Genomic DNA, 24,106 nt, shown 5'->3' with positions numbered 1-24,106 from the left:
TCTGAGGCTTTAGGTGTACTTTAGGATGACCCTGACCGGGCCACTTCCGCTAAGTCTCATTTATGCACATTCAAGCAGGGTCATAAAAACAGCAGAGCAATACTGTTCTGAATTAAGACACTGGTCTGCTGACAGTAAATGGAATGACCTGGCTCTTTATCTCAATTCGAATTGGCCTGTCCAAACAGATTGAGTTCCTTTATGGTCCCAGCTGTTACTAAGCAGCCAGGATGCCTTCCTGGGCTATTTCTCTATGTGCAGCCCTCCAGCTGCAGCATGATTACTTCTGGGGGGGTCTGTCCTGGCTTCCTGTTCCAAATTCTTTGTAGAAGCTCATGCAGCCTGCAATAAAGATTGACAGGTGTATTACGCAAGGGAGATGGAGAAAGAGTGACCGTTTCCTAATCTTCTTCAGTAACAATTTATTCCCATGAGCCAATGCAGTTTGGGGCATATTTTCCCTAGAAGAAAATGCCAGAAGATGCTTTTTGGGCTTTTGACTCTATTGGGGAGGCAAAGATCATTTGGCTTGCACTTGTCCTAATAAGTTGGGAAAAGACCAAGGCCAAGATATAAGGAAGAGGTCCATTTAGGCTTTCAGTTGAGCTCTTCCAGAAACTCTCTCATGATTCCTGACCAGATTAATGTTAACACACACAGACTGCTGAGGTTCAGCATTTCTGGATGGTGCACAGCCAGAAATTTCTTGGACATTGGTCTCACAGAGACCCTGAAAATTCCCTCTTCAAAGATAACTCCAGTTATTCTGGTTTGTGACCTTGACAGTAACTCTCTACTTGATTGTAAAATCAGGCATCAGACCTGTTTTTGTTTTTTGTTTGTTTGGCCCTACTTTCTGAAGAACCTTCTTCCTGATCAATAGTCTCCTTGTTCCCCATATTCTAGGTCATCCCTGGTTAAAACATCATTATACAATAAAAAAAGATAAACAAGCAGCTATATCAGGGTAACTTAGATATTTTCCAACTGTTCATTTGTGGTGGTCTAAATATGTCCACTCTTAGACTCTTCCTCCAATAAGATGTTTTCCTAAACAGAATTTTTGCATGTGTAAATCAGTAGGAGATATGGAGAATTATTTACACCCCTACTTACAGTACATCTAATATTCTTGTAGGTCAGCTGGATGTAGTTCCAGAAATCTACTTTTATCCAAATAAGATAGGGAAAAAATCAAAATAGAAACCTCCCATAGTGTAAAACAGTAACATTTAATTAACAAACATATCACTCTGATGCAATGAATGGCTCAAAAACTGCGTACCGACTGGGCCTTAGAGAAGGCATTGCAAAGAGTATATACTGTATGTGAAAAGTCTTGCGCAAAATCACCTCCCTCTAGTGCAGATGGTGTTTTTTGTCAAAATCCCAAGTAGACAGCAGTGATAAACACATAATGACGCGTTTCAAAGTCTTTATCAAGGTGTGTTTCCCAGAGCTCATAGTCAAATTCATATATCCCTCATAATCCCCCCTCCCCTTTGACTTCCTCCTGGGGGCGGGTTCAGTGGTATACCATATGGTATATCAATTCCTGATTAAATCATTTTATCCTAAATAATAAAATGTTTCCCAACCCAAAGATACTAAAAATGCCTTAGTTTAACATAAAACTTGGTGCACGCACGTGTGCATTCCAGGAGCTGGAACGCACATTGCTTCTGTCAGAAATGATGTAGCTCCTCCAAGTCACTGCCGCTAGGTCCCTGTATAATTATCCGCATGCACAGTTCTAATAAAAAAAAGAAACTGCACATGCATCCCTTGGTCAGGGTAGACAGCATCTATTGCGCTCGTTCTATGTCTACATTGAGAAAAATTATATGCACATGCATAGTCCGTCCACCTTGCGGGAGTCACAAAATCAATAGGGAATGTGTAAAATCGCTAATTTAAAACCCACATGGTGCTATATTTGACCAATATATGGAATATCTGTTATGAAATAAATACATACAGCAAAAAATACAATAAAAAATTCCTATACATATACATAAAAAAGTGCTGAATAATGATGGGCATACATTATAAATAAATAGAGGATATATACACAACTCCATTGATACCTTCTTTAATAAAATCAATTTTGTTCTGATCAGTGGAACTATTATTTAAAAAATAGCTTACTCTTTCAATGCCCAGTTCATGATCAATGATAGTGTATAATAAACTGACATTGGCAGTAACTAAAATTTGTTATAATGAGGTATTTATTTTTTAACATTTCTTAATTACTTGTATACTATCTTTAAAATAGGATTTAATCTTATGTACTTCAGGTTGTAAATAAAAATCAACATAATGGGATAAATTGGTGAATAGGGAGTCTGTCCCTGCTATAATGAGGTGACCTGGGGGTTAACAGAATCTTTATGATTTTTTGGTAAACTATACATAATTGGTAAAACAGGATACTCCTTTATTAAATATTTAGAAACTTGTTCAGAGAGGGTATCGTTCATAATGTAATTATTGATCATGTCTTTAAACTTTTTTCATTTTTTTTCACTTGGATTACCTCTCAGTAATGATTATGTTTGTTTATCACTTGATTGTCTGGATATCTCTTGATTATATTTAGTAGCATCCATCACTTCTACCCCTGCCCATTATCATCGGTATGTTTTATGGTGATTTCTCTATTTCTCTCTAAATTTTTGATTGCTATCTGTTCTGCTTTGGTTACATTAGACCTATAATTATTTTAGGAGTAATTTTATCATCTTCAGCAGAAACTATTTTATTAAATGACTCTAAAATACAACCCCTTGAAAAAGTAGGATTAAATGTGGACTTTGGTTTGAATAAAGTTGTTTCTTGTTAAATAAATATTTCTTCAGAGATAGGTTCCTTACATATTTTTGGATGTCTATGTATGTTTCAAATTTATTTAATTTATTGTTTGGGGCAAACTTTAGTCCCTTTTTCTAATACAGCAGTTTATTCTGATTTTTAGCACATGAGAACTAAGATTCTCATTAAAGGTTTTATTCATTTTCATTTACACTACTTCCCCATTTTCCCCAGTGTTGTCTTTTTTGTTGTTTTTGTTATTCTTCAATGCCACTTGTTCCTCATCCAATTATTTCCTAAATAATCATCTCTTCACAAAATGTAAAATCTATTTGAAGTAGGAATCATTTGAGGTCTGGATCTGGAAAGGTATCGATTGGCTAAGGTCCTAGTCTGATCTTCCTTTCTAAATCTATTATTATACCTATTGTACTTATTATCCCTTCCTCTTGTTCCTATTATCCCTTCCTCTATTTACCTTTTTCTTTTGTATTTAGGTTCTCTATAGAATTTTCAGTTATAATGATCTCTTTGAGATGGCGAGTCAAACCTTCTATATCTTCTATTTCTATTAACAACGTGGGATGACAATCTTGGAATACAGTATATGTGAAATTATGGATTGGGCATGGTGACTTAAATTGTACCTCATAATTTAAGTTCTCTTCCTCATAATTATCTCCTTTGGTCTTTTTAGAAACCTCCATCTTTTTTCTGTTGTATTTGTTATGTTTTCTAATAATTAGATCTTTTTCTTTCTGTATCATTTTAAGTTCCAATTATCTCTCTAGTGCTGTACATTCTTGTAATTCTCTGAATGGTTTCTTTTTCTATGGCTATGAAATTTTTTCTCCTTTCTCTAATAATCAAACTAATGAGCGAGAAAGAACAATTATTTAAAATCTGCTCCCATTCTTTTTTAAAATCCTCATTTTTAAGTTTAAAACAGCATTATTTCTTAAATTTTAGACCACTTGAAATTAGTTGATCAGCTATATATATTTCCAATGTTACAGTTTCCCACCATATCTTACTTTCTTTTAGTTGAAATATATTCAAATTTTTTTAATTAAACTCTTTAGATCTTCATCAATTATAATAGTATTGTCAGTATTAGAATATACTAGTGATGTGCGCCGACCCCCGTGTTTTGGTTTTGGATCTGTATCAAGGTTTTGGATCTGGATTAGGTTTTGCAAATGATCCTCAAGTGTTTTGGTTTTGGATTTGGATTTTTTAAATAAAAAATAGATACAAAGTTTTAAAAACAGCTAAAATCATGTAATTTATACAATCCAAAACCCGAAATTCGGATTTAAAATCCGAATTCCGAACCGCAAAAAGATCAGAACCGCAACCCGGATTTACCCGGATCTCCTCAGTAGATTAGAACTGCGACTCGGATTTATCTGGATTCACAAAATTCGGGAGGATTTGGATTTCTGCAGAACCGAACCGCACAGCTCTAGAATATACAGCATTTACTTTATCAAATATAGAGTTTAGTATACTTTTCTTTTCTCTCTATACACCAAAATGGTCAGCAGAAAACACTGGTCATTCGTAAACAAATGGAAAACAGGTTGTATTTTCCAAGCCCATACAGTGCAGCTAGTGTCCTTATGTGGTAACCACTAACCACAATACTTAAGACACAATAAAAACAAAGATAAGAAATAATAATAATCTTACTGGAGGAAGAATCTAATGTTGGGTGCACACTGGCAGATACAGGTATTTTGGTCGATTGATTGATCGGCCAGTGTGTTCCAGCAATATTTCTTTTAACTACATTATTAACAGACATATTGCATTGGCTGTGCTGCACAGCTGATGGAAGATATATCTGTTGATATATCTGTCCATCATACTGTGTGTACGGGCGATCAGCCGACTGCCTGTTCACTTGCAGTGGAGGCCGCAGGGAGGGGGTCGTGGCCCCACCCACTGCCAGCGAGACCGAATGCCACATGATCGATGATTGTTGTTCAGTGTGTATTAACAACCATCATCTACAGATCAGTCGATCTGCACATATATCTGTTAAGTGTGTACCCAGCTTAAGAGTGGACATATTCAGACCACAACATATGAACAGTTGGACAATATCTAAATTACCCTGATATAGCTGTGCTGTTTCTTATATTTATTTTTATCATGATGGAAGACCATGTGTTTTGTTCCCAAAATCCTATTGGACTACAGTATCTAAAATCAAGCCAGGAATGAGGGAACAATTAAGGATTAAATTTTTTTCTAGTGCCAATTTTATAACAATACTGTCAGCACCACTTTTTTCTTTCAACAATATGCCAGCACTATTTATATTTGGTTAATATAAGGGGGTAATAAAATATTTAATTGCATATAATTTTTTATTAAATGTATTATGAAACCACATAGAATTATTAAAACTTTAATAAGTGCCACTTGTAATTACCCTGGGCCGAATATCTGTAGGTGGGGAGGCCTCAAGGTCATTCACAGCCCTCTCCTAGGAGGACTGAACACAATGCTGAATAGCAAAAGGCTACTGTAGAGAGGGGAAACTATGCTTTGTTGTAATTATGGTACTTGTAACTTTTTTCATTTTCTATTATTTAAACGTGTATTTTCACTGTGAAATACAGTACTAATAAAAGCTAACGATAAGATTAAAATAAGATTAAAAATAGAAAGGATGTACAGTAGGAGCATACTTGTTTACTTCATTTTGCTAGACCATGAACTATAGATATCTATGTAAAAAAAGGTTCAACATGGTTTATGAATTTAAAAGATATTTGCTTTGTTAGTGCATATAAGTACATATCAGCAACATGAAGGAACAGAAACAGATTTATATACAGATTTTTTTTAAGTCCCTTGAAAACAGTATAACATACATCTCTCTTATTTTTTTGGTAAGAGTTGTTTATCAGACTATCACTGTCTTTGGAAAGTAATTGCTGGAAACACAGTGCATCTACCTCCTGAAAAACAGGAAAGGCTGGAAAGTATCAAGCATGAAAACAGTAAAGGGATTCAGGTGGTGGTTGAGACATTACATTTCAGCAGGAGTATGGGAAACACTCTGGTGAGGGACTGGCTGACATCTAGCATATTGCGTGGATTATAGACAGCTGTGTCACACCAAATGAATGAAGCTACAACGAGTTGCCCTACCCATCACCTGAACTTGTTACTCCTTATCTGTGGTTTTATTGCAGAGATTGTACAGTATTTATGCTTTGTACTCATGTGATGGATTACTGTTGTGCATTATATTTATTCTGTTTCCTGTACTTGTTTATTGAGTGCTCTACTGCACTGCCTCCATGACTGCTCCATAACTGAAGCAATCTTCTTCACCAAGATAGCCACCATTTAGTCTTTCACGTATGCAACAATCTTGTGACAGATTGTTGTCTCCTGAGGAAGCTGCCGATAGTGTGACAGGCGGAGAAATGCATAGAGACAGCTTGTTGCCATAATCACTGATGGTCACTGTTGTTATTACCCAGGCTGGATTCTCAGCATTGGAGCCAGAAGATCGCAGCAGCAGCAGTGGTGAAAAATATTTTTTTCTGACCAGCATATTGTTTGCTGCCCGGATCTGAATATAGGAGGGGTGCCTGACTACACGTTGTGATCGCGTTTATAGCGGGCAGACTACCTTACCTTTACAAATAACAAGCACTCTCCCCACTTGATCAAAATAGGGGTCAGGTGGAAGGCAATATTTAGCCTGTGCATGAGATGGTTTACTAATTAACATCTGCATGTTACTGTATAACTCAAATTCTTTGGAGACTAAAGCTATACACAACATACCCTAATAAAAGGATTATTGTGTGTTATGATTTCCTTTTGATGAACAGTATCTAACACGGAACACTCTCCTAACGTGATGGAACAATACAATTTTAATCAGAAGGTATACATATTCATTGCTGGATGCAAACTAACTGCTATTCCAGGTTTGATGTGTTACCAATTGACTGTAATATGCATTAGGCTCTGTTATTAGGACTTTTATACCTCTCTTTGAATGATTTAATTTTTGTATTGCTGATACAGACTATATGCTGTTAGAGAAGTGGACAAGTGATTTTTTGTATTTGTATTATTTTATTCTTCTTTTCTATTTTTATTGTGCATGTTGTGTATGATTAACAGGGACATGTACTAAGCCTTGAAAAGTGATAAAGTGGAGAGTGATAAAATAACAACCAATCAGCTCCTAACTGTCACTTTACAGGTTTTTGTTTGAAAAATGACAATTAGGAGCTGATTGGTTAGTACTGTAGCACTCTCCACTTGATCAATTTTGAAAGCTTAGTACATCTCCCCCTTTATGTGTAAAAATGACAGTGCCTTGTACTACTTATTTGTATACTGTTGTTTTGTAGGTAAGGTATAATTCCCACATTGGTATTTACAGCCGCAGTCATATAACAATTGTTATTATCCTTTACATGGGAGGTTAAGCGCCAGATTGTTTTTTTCTTTCTCACGTGGTTGAGTACCTGGACTGTTTGGTGTGTCTGCAATTCCCATAGTGTTGGCATTCTATGGGGTATATTTACTACGGTGCAGGTTTTTACAAGTGGTTTTGTTGCCCATAGCAACCAATCAGATTCTACTTAACATTTATCTAGCACCTTCTAGAAGGTAATAGCTAGAATCTGATTGGTTGCTATGGGCAACAAAACCACTTCTAAAAACCCGCACCTTAGTAAATATACCCCTATGTGTCTGCTCCAACACACATTATTGATTGGATGGCATGAAGTAGAATTAGAACCAGAAACTAAGGGATGGAAAAAAATGGATTTGCTATGTGCAATTTGCAAAACAAAAAAAAGAGAAAAGTAATTGCACTGCAAATCGCAAATTAAAAGATAACGTAAAGCTTAATCACAACACAAAAACAAACTTAAAATATGTATGGTGTCTGCAGCTAATTGTGAAATTTACACATGAATGCTTTTTGTATTGCATTCAAGCTCTCATTGAGGTCTGTGATCATCTGCAGAATATTCTTCAGTTCCTATGCAAAGAACATGATAAGGATATTTCATCCAACCTGACTCTACTACAGTACTTTGCTAATGATTATATAATGTATTAGTGTTTCTAATCATAGATCATATATCAAAGAGACTTTGGAGGCGATAATATTTACTTTGCCAGGAAAATGATTCTGTACTTATTATATTAGACTGCTCCTGAACTGTTGTGACAAATAACGGGCAGTACATAATTTAGCAGACCTGGGATTGTCCTACTATTATATATTTGAAGAGTATTGTTACCGTATTGAATTTGGTATTTCTTGGAATCGCATATGATAATGCAGTCAAAGTTGTGCTGGTAGAATGACACGACTTTTCTTCAATCTTACCGTCAATTCCCCAATAGAAGATAGGAGTCCGGCACCATATGCACGTAGCTGTCCATCTTGTTTGCAAAGTCCAAATTCAATAGTAAAGAAGTAGCACTAGAAAATAAATGGAAGCAAAATAAAGGTTCAAGGCTATGTCTGCTTTTAAAATGCAGATATTCAATTTACCACTATCATTATGAGGACAGAATAAACATGATATATAGTTACTGTATATGGAATAATGCACCCCTTAATGTAAACTAAAAAAAAAGGAATGTAGAAGGAACCAAGTACAGTAGCTCCATGAACATATGACTCATGAGATCTCCTGGAGCCGACAAACCCCCGCCCTCACCGAGACACCCTGTGTGTGATGAGAGAGGCAGACAGGTGGTAAGGCAGAGATGGTAAGGTGGAGGGGAAAATGTAATCTGCAACACTGGGCACTATACTGTAGCTAGCGACCCGGCAAATGGTGAGTCCAAAATACATGTATAATTTAATAGTGTAATATTTTGTGCACATGTAATACTGGAGTAAGCACAGTATTTTCATAATAAGTTTCTGTCTTTACATATTGTCAAAATATTCATGTTCTGCGCTGCTTTACAGTTTGAACACATACATATATGGATGGCAGACAGGGAGCACACTCATCCCAGTCATTCAGAAAGCTAGCACTCCATACTGCTTATTCCAAATCCATCAAAGACAGCAAGCTAAGCATATGTGCAAGCAAGCAACAAACACAAATGTATATTGATGTGCAATAAGAACCTCATTATTTTCAGACATTTTATTGTATACTCATATTAGTGTCTCATTTACAAATTTTTTTTGGTTATTGTGATTAGTATCTATTTAGTGTCTCAAATATGCTCCTGCCTTTTTGTGTTGCATCATGCAAACTCAGCAAAAGCAGAGCAGAACCTTATTTCATATATCTGATATGTATTTCACGGGATGCAGTCATAATACAGACTATGGGCATTCTGAGCGCCAGAATCCTGATACCAGTCAGAATCCCGGCGCCGGCGTCCCGACCGCCGGAGTCCTGAAGGTAAGTAGCGAGGTTGGGGGAGGGTTAGCGTTAGGGGTTAGGCAGTAGAGAGAGGGGGCGGGTTAGTCAGTAAGGGGGGAGGGTTAGGCTTAGGCACTAGTGGAAGGTTAAGTTTAGGGACTGGGAAGGAAGGGTTATGGTAGTGAGAAGAGGAGGGTAAGGATACCGACCGACAGGTATCGGTATCATAACCCTGTCGGGATGCCGACGTTTGGATTCTGACCACTGGGATCTTGAGCACTGGAATCCCGTACCCACCCCATATTTCACATATCTCTCTGTGTACATTATATATATATATATATATATATACATACACCATACAAAAATAAATGGCACTCAGAGACGGCAAGTAGAAAAAATATCACCAATGTATTAGTCAAACGTTTTCAGGGTAATGACGCCGTCATCAGGACTCCACATACAGATACGTATGTGGAGTCCTGATGACGGGGTCATTACCCTGAAAATGTTTGACTAATACAGCGGTGATATTTTTTCTACTTGCCGTCTCTGAGTGCGATTTATTTGTGTATGGTATTCTCATGTGAATTTGTGCACCGGAGCATGCTGTTGGAAAGTAGAGTGCCAGCATATTGAGTTTCTTTATGTATATATATATATATATATATAATCGATCCAGTACGCTGCACTCATATATCAGAGTGTGAAATCCGGGGTGCTCAGTTAAAGACAATCAAGTCCAGAATATAGGCAAAGAAGGATGGGCACTCACCAATCAGTAGAAGCACTTTTAATTACTCGCAGATCACAAAGTAATGGTCGACGTTTCAGTCACAGAAGGACCTTTGTCAATACCGCAGAACCACCACAAACCTACCACCAAGGACACCCATAACCCACCACCCCTCCACCTGCCTGAAATAGCCACATCAATTAGTCAAGCCCCGCCTCCCAGGTAAAACCTGGAAATGGAAGCGTATATGGTAAACCACAATTCATAGATTTGCTGTATAGGTACTCACGAATACAGGATATAGTCACCGCATATAAAACTGGCACAGACAACCTGCCAGTGTGCATAAACACCATGGCACCACAACCAGGAACTACCCTGCATTCCTCTTCGTGGAACACACCGCAGCCGGAAGTGATGCGGCAGACCATACTGGGAGAGTCAAGTGGGCTATTGCCGGGCAGCGCTGATCACAAACACGGCCAGTGCCGTCAACCACCTGGAAGTAGACACAGGTCTTTAAAAGATCATACACAAGGAGACACATGGACTGTTGCTAGGTGACGCTGGTCACAACACGGCCAGCGCTGTAATGGACGAACAGTTCTGATTCTACATGTTTTTTCACAATTTTTTATTTTTTGGGTTTTCAACAATATTTAATTTTGAGAATTCTATGTATATATTGTCGAAGTCAAATAATTGGTTATGATCATTTGTAATTATTATCTGACGATCTAGTCATTCATGGGCTGATAAAGAGTAAAATCAGACGCTACTCTGCATCGGAAGCAAGCCGATGTGCACAAATGCGTATTTATATTTATATATATATATATATATATCATTCAAGGTTTAGCCAAGTGTGTGAGAAGCAGGAGTATGTCTGTGACAAGTAATTAAAAATACACAAAGATACCGTGAGTGTTTGCATATATATTTAGAAGCTCCGCATACAGTATGTCTGTGGCAATTGAAATGTAACACAGACACTGATATGCTCAATTGAAGTGTTCTGAATGTAGAGTTAGAAACAATTGTCAGAAGTTTGACTACCGTTAGCAACTGACAATTGTATTCTAAATAAGTATAGGAAAGCCTTTGTTAAAGTTATCAGACTTCTTGCCAAGGCTTGCTCCACCTGTGAGCAGGGCAAACTTCATTTTATATGACCTTTTGTAATTAGATTCAGACGGCTATAATATCAAAAATATCAAAAATTTACAGTTACTGGATAAAGATATATATATATATTTTAATCCATGACACAAACACTAATGCACATTTACACACATGCATACACATAGACAATCGCATGTGTATCCATAATGTGAACACATAGACGCTCTTATGCTTACGCACATACCAACAAACATGCCCTGGAACAATTTTAATATGAAGACGTACAATGCACACTGATGAATTCCTGTAAATATCTCACATTCCTTTATGCAAGCACACATATAAAAGGTTCCCTAGCATTGAGCGTAATAATAGAGGTTTTTGTTGGCTAATCATTATGGTGTAAAATGTACATATATGATATGTAAGGTATAGAACTTAGTAGACATGTCATGTTTGGTATTATACTGACACCCTGTTTATCTCCAGATATCTGAATCTATCGGTGAAGGAGTCGCATCTTGCATTCGGTGGTTATGGATTATAGGGAATTATTGGTTAGAATATGTATGTAGTGTTATCTCGTCTGGAGGGATGGACCCTGTTGTCACCATATGAACTGTCCTATGACCTGCATCGTACCAGAATGACAAGAACAAGAACCAATGGAATTATGCCAGCTCGTTCCTATTGTGTTGTCCACTATATATTCAAGCGCTCTCAGTCCTGTAGTCAGTCATCTTCTTTCTTTCTTATGACGGATGCTTCATGTTTGATGCTGGGAATCCGGATTCAGAGCGCTTGCATATGTATTGGCTGTACCTTTTGTATTTAATTGTCTTTGCGCTAATTGTGATAGATCAAAGCGTTTAAATTTCTTTTTATGCAATAAGAACTTTTTGTGCTTTGGAACCACAATCCAAGTCTGGATGCAATTATTTCATGTTTAGCGATATTGGGGTATTCGTAATGTTTTTTCTGTGTGCCAACATTGCCAGGGGGCTGTCTATTGCATTTAGGATGTATTACAATTTTTGATTATGTAGTGACAGATATTGGTATATATGTCAATTTAGTCACATTTGCCTATGTAATCCCCTCTGATATATCCACCATTTGATGTACCAATATAGTTTGAGGGCATGTCATTCACTTGACCACATAGTGATATACAAACTTCAATCTATTTGAACAACATTACGTGTTTTCTGTTGTTTAGGTATATACCTAAGCCAAAATTTGTGTATAGAAGGGCACCCACTATAAGAAACAAGTTGGTTAAGAGTGCGGTGCCACCCAAGAGAGAGGGTAGAATTAGAACAATAGGGTTCCACAGATGTGGACTGTGTCTGATGTGCAAAAATCATAGGGTACAACCTAGTAAAGTTGAAACCTTTATTTCTAATGTGACCAAGGTCAGGTATAAGATCAAAGATTTCATTACATGTAACAGTAAGAACTGTGTATACCTTCTGGAGTGCCAGTGCGGACTCCAATATGTGGGCCGTGCTTCAAGACCTCTAAGAGAACGTTGGGCAGAACATCTAAGAAATATAAAGAAAGAGTTTGAGAAACATTCGGTCTCTAACCACTTTAAAGAATCGCATGAATGTTCAGCCAAAAGTCTGAAATTGGTTATGGGTATTGGTCAGGTCACTAATCATTGGCGAAAGAAAGATATAGGTGACAATCTGGCCAAGGTTGAAATTAAATGGATCTATGACCTATGTACCCTGTCTCCTAATGGATTAAATACTGACTTTGAGTTTAAGTGGTTCCTTTAATATATTTTATTATTGTTTTTCTTTTTCATGTATTATCTTTTTATCTACTCCACTGTAGGGATTTTATTTGTATTTTATTCGTATTTATGGATTTATATGTATTTATTATATATGCACTTTGGACCTATTATGCATTGTTAGTGAAGACCACCCTTTTAGTTATGCTGCTGGGTCTCTTATGGGATTGTAATTGTTTTTAAATATTTTTAATAGTATTTTTATTTATTTATTTATTCTGTGTTTTGCACATTAAGGCTGCCCACAAGTGCATTGATCCTATTACCTACTCCGCTTGTAGAACGCAATTCTTTGTATTTGCATTCCAAGGAAGTGGGTAGAGGTCAACAGTTAGTACATCCGGGATGCTGGACGGGCTGTATTACCACTGTGTAGAGGGCGCGACTAGCGTCACGTGGAGGGCGCGACTAGCGCTATGGATAGTTACCCCCGACAGTCACAATAGGAGAGGAGGTTGGGCGGTGTCAGGATGTTGATGCCGCAACTATGGTTACCTGAAAGTGACTACACGTTATGATCTCACATGACGTCCGGACCGGAAGTCAGTGAGCGATGGGGAATTAGGAAACAGGAAGTACCATGCGTTCCGGCCGTGGAACGCAATTAGGCATATGTGCGGATTATACATCAAATGATGTGTTTTATCATGTTTAAATGAATACATATAGGTTTACTAATAAAGGATCTAGTGGATAAAGGAAAAGGATTGGCTTGATATATTGGGTTTAGAGAGTAACTAAAACGTTATTGTCCTACCAATAAGAAGCCAGTAAGGGGGATATAAGGAGGGGACATACATTACACACATACCCTGAGGAAGACTCTTATCATTGGTGAGTCAAAATGCGTTGGTGTGTGACTGGTACCGTAGGGGGACATCTCCAAGACTGAAGCAAGTCCACAAGTCATTCCCGGGAGACAAGTGGGGTTTTACCATCTTATGCTTGCTTGGGTGTTAGGAGACTACACCCATACAACACGGTACACGGCTATTTTTTACCCTATCCTGTGGATTGTGTTTCTATATGTTTTTATATGTTGATGTTGTAATAAAGTTTTTTTGAAGTAATTCACCATATAGAAATTCTATTTATTCTCGTTCACATGGTCTTTGGAAATATTCATGAAAGTGTGTTCCTGGGGCTGAAGAAGATCTGAGAAAGTAGAATTATATAAGGAACATTGGTGACTGATTTTATCGGACTTATTCTTGATATTATATAAAGGAACACTCGTTGACCCCATTTAGTGGCGCAAGAATTATATCTCTATATGTGTATGTACCTGTACTGGTGTTGTTTAACATGGCCAATGAGGGTGTACAAATGTTGGATGATGCAGCATGGGAACTAGCACAGAATACATTTGTCTCACTTACAGATGACAACGCTGATAAAGTCCTATTTGACCATACAGAATCTGCTAGACTCCCAGATGAATCAAGTATAGATTTGTACCACAAGCTATTAAGACTCAAGAAGATACATAGACCTGACTTTACACGGTCAATTTCTCTCAGATTATTATCATAACAAAATAATCCCTAGAGGATTCCGAGTGAACAATAGCCCCACCATTGGATGCAATAATTTGGATTTTGCACCAAATGGTGTGGAGTGCTCAATAAATGTTCACTCGACTTAATTTTATTAGTCATTGAGGAGGTGGGGACAGAATTGCCCAAAGTGAGAGACGAGATAAGATTGTTTACAGCAACCACCTTAATACTCTGATGAACGACACTAGTGAGAGTTGGTTGGGGAAGCTGCAAGATCAGATCAATAATTGTCAGAGGGACCTGATCACATTCAAACGTAAAAAATTAGAAATGGTTAATTCCGACTACACTAACAATCACGTATATCGGTGGCTTAGGGGTGATAATCTTTCTAGATGGCAGGTGGGAGCTTCTCTATATATATCTCATGTTCGATTTGAGATATCATCCTCACAATCAAACTCAGAGGGTGAGTCCATTAGCCAACGGCCACCAAGTGGATCCTCTTTTTTAGGCAGAGGCCAGGGTCTGGACCCACGACGTGCCCCAGATATCCAAGAAGACGCGGTGGCCAAACCAAAAAAGTGGGGAAGGGGACGTCCCAGAAGCTAGAACCTATCTACGATCTATCTAGCAGACCCCTGTCTCAAGCTGAATCTGAGCCCTCTCACTTGGTCTATTGTTTGTCCCCATGGTACAACGAGATAAATGTAATTGTTCTATCGACCATTATAAGTTTGGACGCAAATTGCAGTTACATGAATATTTCTCCAACTCTAGAGAGATGACTATTTTAGTAAATTTAGAAACCCTAGTTCATTTGACTCACAGTCAAACAACACCAGTATTAACACATATCTACATTTAGTAGATCATGAGATGTCGGCCTTTAATGTCACCAAAAGATATGATAACTTAACTCGTGTACACAGACACACTCTACAAGGATTAATACCTGATGAGTTAGTGGTAATTCGCCAGGCCGATAAAGGCGGAGCTGTTGTGGTGCAGGACTGGCATGCATATGACCAAGAAGTACGCCGCCAGCTTACTGATGTACATACTTATACTAAGGTGACCACAAATCTGATGCTTGAGGTTAAACGTAGGGTTGACCTAGCAGTTAATAGGGCGGTACATGTTATGTGGATTGATGAAGGGGTGGCAGCTTATTTAACAGTGCCACACCCTGTGTGCCCTATTATCTGCTTACTACCTAAAATCCACAAGTCGTTGGTCGACCCGCCTGGGCATCTGATTATATTGGCAAAAGGTTCTGTGTTGCAACCCTTAGCAATTTTTGTAGATGGGTTCCTCCAACCACATGTGATGGGTATGGAGAGTTTCTTTATGTGACACCACTGATTTCCATGACAACATTTTGATATTAAATGATCTTTCTGATGATATGTGGTTAGCCACCATGGACATGTCATCTCTCTATGGGCACGATTCAATTGAGCGCTATGTAAATAGCGCTGGGAGATAGCCCCCGAAACTATTCAATTCATCGCGATGTTATGTCGGGGAAGGCTCATTCTCGCGCCTTAAACAGGGTGTTTAGGCATGAGAAAGGGCATTCCCCGACCTAACTTCCCGGCGCGATGCTGTTTTCATGGTGCTAAGGGCAGAAAACAGCCTTGCACCTGGACTTTTGTTGGATTTCTGCTCGCATACCCCGAGGGGAGCGAGAAGAAATCCTTTGTCGTGCTTAGCAGTGTGGTGTATTGAATAGCTCCGGGAGCTCACTCTCAATGTTATTCACATCGCATAGAATAGACTCGTGCCCTATATGGTGATACCCCATCAGGCAGGCATTGAAGTGGCGAGAACCATTCTCATTACTGGTACACACACTGGACCTCCTATTGAGTTCATATGTGAATTGATTAAACTAGTACTTGGCTCCAAACATTTTTATTTTGGTGGGGACTACTACATTCAGTCGTCTGGCGCGGCGATGGGGTCCAATTTGGTCTCATCGTATGCCAATCTTTTTATGCAGCTATATGAACAAAAACACATTTTGGGTCTAAGATAGTCTGCTACAAGAGATACATTGATGATCTTTTCCTAATTTGGAAAGGGATGGACGTTGAATTTTTTGACATGACCTCTACCCTCAATGCTTTAGATAGCCCCATACCCTTCACTGCTAGCCTGGATAAAAACTCCATAAACTTCCTCGATGTGACTATTTCACGCCAAAAAAATGGATTAAGCTCAACTTTATACCATAAAGCCATGGACCGGAATACACTGCTCCATGCATCAAGTCACCATGTGAGCAGTTTGAAGGAGTCACTACCTATATCACAGTTTGTTCAGGTTCTAAGACATAACACCTCCCAAGATGCTGCTGAACTACAATTGATGCGTGATTGAGATGCGTGCCAGATTTCTAGCAAGAGAGTACTCACCATCGATAGGTGCTTAAGTAAAGAACGATTATGACATCTCCAAATTACCACAAAGAAAAGTGTGGATCCTTAAATAATGATTTATCCTTCTACAGTAACTGTTACAGTGTGTATATTAAAATATCACCATATAATGTAGAATATATTAAAATCAATATAATAATATTAATTACTTATTTTAGATATAGCTAAGGTCATGTAACAAAGTGACTATAGGTAGCTTAGGAACAAGTTTATCAGGGTCCACATTAGCATATGAATAGACATAGCCAGCCTCAACACAAAAGGCCTAGTTCCTGTTGTAACACAATAAGGTTTGAAATGTCACACAGGTGAGGAGGAGAGGGGGCTCTACAGAGAAACAGGCTGTGATTCACACACACACTGGGAGCAGACATGCTAGCAGAGCAGACACTAGGAGCAGGGACACTTGCAGAGCAGACTTCCCCCCAGAAGGCTGCCAAAATGCAACTTCAATCTCCTGGAGGCATGGAGAAGCTAGCCGCTTACCTATCTGGTGGATAAGTATTCTGTCTCTCCAACCACACATGGCTTACAGGGAAGATGTAGAAATCATGTGTTTTAAGGGTTAATGGTTAAATAAGCTTTGGTTAAATAGGTATAAGACTGTGTTAATAATGTATTTTCAAGTATCTGACTACAGTAGATAGAAATATTTAATGGATAAAGGACAAAGCTTTTGTTAAAAAATATGGAATTGGCATAATGGAATTGGGTAATAATGTCTACTGTAGTTAGTAACATGATGATGGTTAATGTAGTGATTTGTAACAGTAGTAAACAATATGGGTAAGTCTGTGATGTAACATGCAATATGCTGTAGTGTGATCTAGTCTGTTTTGTTAAAGAGAATAATGTTCATATTGGAGTCTTTGTCTATTATATGGATGAGGTCTGGTTAGGATAAACATACATAATGTCTGATGTAGGTTGTTAATGTAGCAGCCACCATGTGATTTAAACGATAGATTCGGTTCCATGTGTTGTTACCTTTTGTGATATGGGCCTTGTGCCATGTGCTTGATTCAATGGAGTTGTGAATTACTGGTATTGTGATCATAGTTATAATACTATCATAGATTTGGGAGTGTATAGTACAAATAGTTTTTTTTATAAGTGATAATAACAGTGTGTAAATGAGTCTGCAGTCAATATGGTTGCCAGCATGTGGATTAGACAATGGCATTACATGTGATACTCCCCTACTTTTCCCCCCATTGAATAAGATGGCTATATTAGATACTGGAATACAATGTAATGGAATGTTTGGTCCGAAGATATCACACAGTTGTGGTGTGTGAAAATAGTGTAACAATCTGCAGACAATATCCAGTTTGCATATATATGAGATAGTATTGAGGAGATGTGTGGATAGATATGTGATTTACTGGATAAATTATTTTGGTATTACAAAACATGGCATTGTGGGGGTTTTCAAAATGGAGGTTATCCTTGTGCCATGAGGTTTGGACAAAAGCACATGTGCCATCTCACCCCATGCATCCACATTCCCATACACTTTTTTCTCTCCCTTTCTCTTGGTCTATCTCTCTCTCTCTCTCTCTCTCTCTCTCTCTCATATTGTATTTTGACTAGTATTGTTAAAAATGAATACTGTTTTATGAGGATTGATTTGATGAATATAAAAACACTTTACTTTATCACATCTTGTGTGCAATGCTATTATCCAAATGATCCAAATGATTTAAAGGGTATATAATTCTGGTTAAGCACTTTGCGAGTTCATATATTTATATTACTTATAACCTGATGCTAGTTATTTAACAAATAATAGAATATTTGTATCAGATATATTTGGGTTTAATCTGGCAACTGCCTATGTGTACAAACAAAGCAGAATAACCATAAGAGAAGGAGGGAAAAAGGAAGAACCCCCTTATAGTAACCAATAAAGCCATTAAACACCACTGGTCAATTATTACTACAGATCTCGCCCTTAAGGGCATCAGCATACAACCACCTATGATGGCATACCACCGCGGTCCAAATTTAGGTTAATTGCTAATGCGGCCTATGAAACAACCAAGGGCACCACAGACACATTGGCCCACAACCCGCCGTCCTGGCTGATACAGATCTGCAGATTGTATTACTTGTCGGTCATTGGCGACTGGGACCCACTTTTCCCATCCTCATAGTGGGAAGAATATAGCGATCCGCCATCGATTACATTGCACTTCTGATTATGTAATATACATCTTTATGTGTCCATGCAGTCTCTATTACGTTGGTATGATTGCAAGATCGTTTAGAGACTGCATGACCAACTACCACTTGATAATTCGGGCTGCTCTACTATCTAAGAACTCTGATAAGCCAGTGACCAAACACTTTGCGACTTTGGGCCACTCTGCTGCTTCTTTGAGATGCATGCTGAAAGACCATGTTCTGCAGCTGACCTGTGGTGGTGATAGAGAGCTCCTCCTGAAGAAATGTGAGGCCTGATGGATATACAGGCTGGATACTGTGGCCCCGAAAGGCTTGCATAAGGTAACACCCATACAACATTTTTTTGTGGTGAATTCATACGCTTTATAGTGTAAATGCATTCTTTTTTCTATGCCTTCGTGATGGACACACGGTGACTGAGCTATACATAAAAGGCGATTATTTTTTATTTTTTACCATTAGGATTATCATGTTATTTTATTTTTCTTGTTTTGTGGTGTATACAGCAATGTTGGCACACATACAAATACTACTAATTAGTATATATAGTAAGATTATTGTATGTGTACTAGATGGGAATATCGATAAATACTCTCTAGTGACCATATTATTATTAGTTCTGTTGTGTATATGTGTTATGTGTGATTTCTTGAATTATGGGTGTGTCCTCCTTCCCCGATGCCCATTGGTCTAGCCACTGTCATAGTCAATTTGGTGTGTTATAGCGCTGGCTGTGTTGTGACCAGTGTCACCTAGCAACAGCCCATGTGTCTCCTTGTGCATGGCCTTTTACAGACCTGTGTTGACAGTGCTGGCCGTGTTTGTGATCAGTGCTGCCCGGCAACAGCCCACGAGACTCTCAGAGTATGGTCCGCTGCATCACTTCCGGCTGCGGTGCGTTCCACGAAGTGGAACACAGGGCAGTTCCGCGTGACTCTCCCAGTATGGTCTGCCATGAAGTGGAATGCAGGGCAGTTCCTGGTTGTGGTGCCACGGTGTTTATGCACACTGGCAGGTTGTCTGTGCCAGTTTTATATGTGGTGCCTATATCCTGTATTCATGAGTACCAATACAGCAAATGTATGAGTTGTGGTTTACCACATATGCTTCCATTTCCAGGTTTTACCTGGGAGCTGAGGTTTGACTAATTGATGTGGCTATTTCAGGGCAGGTGGACAAGTGGTGGGATATGGGTTTCCTTGGTGGTAGGTTTGTGGTGGTTCTGCTATCTTGACAAAGGTCCTTCTGTGACTGAAATGTCGACTATTACTATGTGATCTGTGAGTAATTAAACGTGCCTTCTACTGATTGGAGAGTGCCCATCCTTCTTTGCCTATATTTATTTATATATATATATCCTTTTGCAATGAAGCGGCACTCTAAAGCTTTTGATGAAAGGACGAAGGGGGATGGCCCCGAAACATTGATAAGCTGATGCAGTAAAACTTTTTTCATCAAAAGCCTGAGAGTGCTGCTTCATTGCAAAAGAATATGTGGAGGGGTTTCATACCCCAGGGTGAGCACCTCAGCAGGATATAATTATTGCTCATGATACATTAGAGTGCCGGTGACTGGTTTTGATACACATATATATATATATATATATACAGTCAGGTCCATAAATATTGGAACATTGACAGAATTTTCAGATTTTGCCCTCTATTCACCACCACAATGGCTTTGAAATGAAACAAACAAGATGTGCTTTAACTGCAGACTTTCAGATTTAATTTGAGGGTAATTACATCCAAATCGGGTGAACGGTGTACGAATTACAACAGTTTCAATATGTGCCTCCCACTTTTTAAGGGGCCAAAAGTAATGGGACTATCAACTCAAAAGCTATTTCATGGACAGGTGTGGGCTATTCCCTCGTTATTTCATTATCAATTAAACAGGTAAAAGGTCTGGAATTGATTCAAGGTGTGACATTTGCAGTTGGAATCAATTGCTGTCAACTCTCAATATGAGATCCAAAGAGCTGTCACTGTCAGTGAAGCAAGCCATCATTAGGCTGAAAAATCAAAACAAACCCATCAGAGAGATAGCAAAAACATTAGGTGTGGCCAAATCAACTGTTTGGAACATTCTTAAAAAGAAAGAATGCACCGGAGAGCTCAGCAACACCAAAAGACCCGGAAGACCACGGAAAACAACTGTGGTGGATGACAAAATAATTATTTCCCTGGTGAAGAAAAACCCCTTCACAACAGTTGGCCAAATCAAGAACACTCTCCAGGAGGTAGATGTATATGTGTCAAAGTCAACAATCAAGAGAAGACTTCACAAGAGTGAATATAGAGGGTTCACCACAAGATGCAAACCATTGGTGAGCCACAAAAACAGGAAGACCAGATTAGAGTTTGCCAAACAACATCTAAAAAAGCCATTACAGTTCTGGAACAACATCCTATTGACAGATGAGACAAAGATCAACTTGTACCAGAGTGATGGGAAGAGAAGAGAAGGAAAGGAACTGCTCATGATCCAAAACATACCACCTCATCAGTGAAGCATGGTGGTGGTAGTGTCATGGCATGGGCATGTATGGCTGCCAATGGAACTGGTTCCCTTGTATTTATTGATGATGTGACTGCTGACAAAAGCAGCAGAATGAATTCTGAAGTGTTTCGGGCAATATTATATGCTCATATTCAGTCAAATTCTTCAGAACTCATTGGACGGCGCTTCATAGTGCAGATGGACAATGACCCAAAGCATACTGCAAAAGCAATGAAAGAGTTCTTTAAGGCTAAAAAGTGGAATGTTATGCAATGGCCAAGTAAATTCCCTGACCTGAATCTGATTGAGCATGCATTTCACTTGATGAAGACAAAACTGAAGGGAAAATGCCCCAAGAACAAGCAGGAACTGAAGACATTTGCAGTAGAGGCCTGGCAGAGCATCACCAGGGATGAAACCCAGCGTCTGGTGATGTCTATGCGTTAAAGACTTCAGGCTGTAATTGCCTGCAAAGGATTTGCAACAAAGTATTAAAAAGTGAAAGTTAGATCTAGGATTGTTTAGTTTGTCCCATTACTTTTGGCCCCTTAAAAAGTGGGAGGCACATATAGAAACCGTTGTAATTCGTACACCATTCACCTGATTTGGATGTAATTACCCTCAAATTAAATCTGAAAGTCTGCAGTTAAATCACATCTTGTTTGTTTCATTTGAAAGCCATTGTGGTGGTGAATAGAAGACAAAATATGAAAATGCTGTCAATGTCCCAATATTTATGGACCTGAATGTATATATTTATATTTAAAAACAATTTTTATCTGCACTCACATCTTCAAAAGAACAATGGGTAAATGAGGGTGCATTGTTCTTTTGAAGATGTTAGTGCAGATAAAAATTGTTTTTCTTTATAAGTGAGTCAGCCACGCTGAACTCTTTTTCTGACACCCATCACTTTATTGGACTGTTGATTGTGCACACAATAACTATTTTTTTGCAGCCTACAAATCCTAAGGACTTTTTTGGCCACTGTGTTAATACACTTAAGTTACTGATGGGGCATGGTGGCATATCTATACCTGATGATGCTACTTTTCTTCAGGCTGAAAAGAACACACTTGTATTTACTGATGAAGATGCTGAGGGAATATTATTCAGTGAAATGGAGTATCAGACTCTACCCGCCAAGACTGGGGTGAACTTATATCATATCATCGTCTGCTGCGACTTAAGAAACATGAGATTGATCTCAATCTACATGGGCAGTTTCTGTCAGAATATTACAGACGCAAGGAGATACTATGTGGTTTTAGAATCCGAAATGTACCCACCATCGGCCGCAACAAACCTTTGTTTTGCAGCCGATGGTGTGGGATACTGAATAAGTGCTCATTTGACCTACTACTTTGGTAGTGGAGGAGGTAGGTGTTAAATTAAAACACACTAAGGGTGAAATTGAACAATTCAATACTACTTGCTTATCAACACTTAGTCAGGATAAAACCAATAATTGGCTTGACAAACTTTCTGATCAAATTCAGAACTATCAACGTGACCTTGTTGCCTTTAAAAAGAAGAAATTGTCCACAGTTATGAATGATTATAAGACGCATAATGTCTAAAGCCCCTATACCACCAAAAAATTTTGAAACCATTGACTGAAGCGTACCACCCTCATCCTCTGATAATGATTCCACTGGATCCCAGCAAAATCTTCTCATGTAGGCAAAATGATGCCGTCCCTAAGAAACACAGGTCGCAACCGAGGAGAGGCAGCGGTGGGAAGAAGAGGAAAGAGATGTAAGACCTGAATGTAGTATTTAACCTCTCATCATATCCATTGGATCAAGCAGAGACTTCACTTTTAACTAAAGGACTGTCATTTGTTCCTTCAACTGCGTTTAATGCACAGGAGTGGTCAATTGATTTGTTTAAATTTGGCCATAAACTCATATTGCGTGAATATTTTCTTGATTCTGTTGAGACATCTAAAACTGATAATCTCAAGAAGCAATCTACATTTGATCCAATCTCTGTGCACCCTAGTATGAAGACTTTTTTAAGAATTACCTCAACAGATGTAATTTCAAGTCCAACTAAGAAGAAATTTGATAATCTGTCTAGACCTGAAAGATTGCCATTGAAGCAATTGCGTGAAAACCCAAATATCATTATTCGACATGCCGACAAAGGTGGTGTTGTAGTGATTATGGATTAGACCGACTACAATGAAGAGATGCTCAGACAACTTAGCGATGTTGCCATGTATGAAAAATTGACCATCAACCCAACTATGGAGTTTAAATGTATGATTGATCAAAGATTAGTGATGGGATGCACCAATGGCTGGCTTAATGATAAGACGTTCCAGTATCTTACTGTGGATTTCTCCATTTGTCTGATTATTTATCTTTTACCAAAGATACATAAGACTCTGATCAAACCATCTGGGAGACCGATTATCTCCGCCAAGGGCTCCCTGTTGCAACCTATTGCCATCTTCATTGACAAGATCCTACAACCGTTAGTTATGCAAATTCCCAGCTTCATTAGAGATACACAGCACTTGTTGTCTATTCAACAACAGCTCGGCCCACTCAGCGAAGACACTCTGCTTGCTTTTTACCTTAGACGTAACCTCTTTATACACAAAC

At 38.5% G+C, this 24,106-nt stretch overlaps 1 protein-coding gene across 1 annotated transcript in view; it reads right to left on the bottom strand.

Annotated features, from left to right (window-relative positions):
- The window catches only part of TPH2 (tryptophan hydroxylase 2), a 420,033-nt gene that overhangs the window by 10,372 nt on the left and 385,555 nt on the right, over window positions 1-24,106 (bottom strand). The window contains exon 9 of the mRNA XM_088452471.1: window positions 8,201-8,296. Coding sequence (XP_088308597.1) covers window positions 8,201-8,296 — 96 coding nt within the window. The remainder of the gene's footprint in view (window positions 1-8,200; window positions 8,297-24,106) is intronic.

The sequence above is a fragment of the Taudactylus pleione genome, unplaced genomic scaffold (assembly GCF_031769625.1).
Source record: "Taudactylus pleione unplaced genomic scaffold, aTauple2 ptg000038l, whole genome shotgun sequence".
NCBI classification, from domain to species: Eukaryota; Metazoa; Chordata; class Amphibia; order Anura; family Myobatrachidae; genus Taudactylus; species Taudactylus pleione.
The sequence above is the reverse complement of the archived record's forward strand: the minus strand, read 5'-3'. Positions and strand labels throughout refer to the sequence as shown.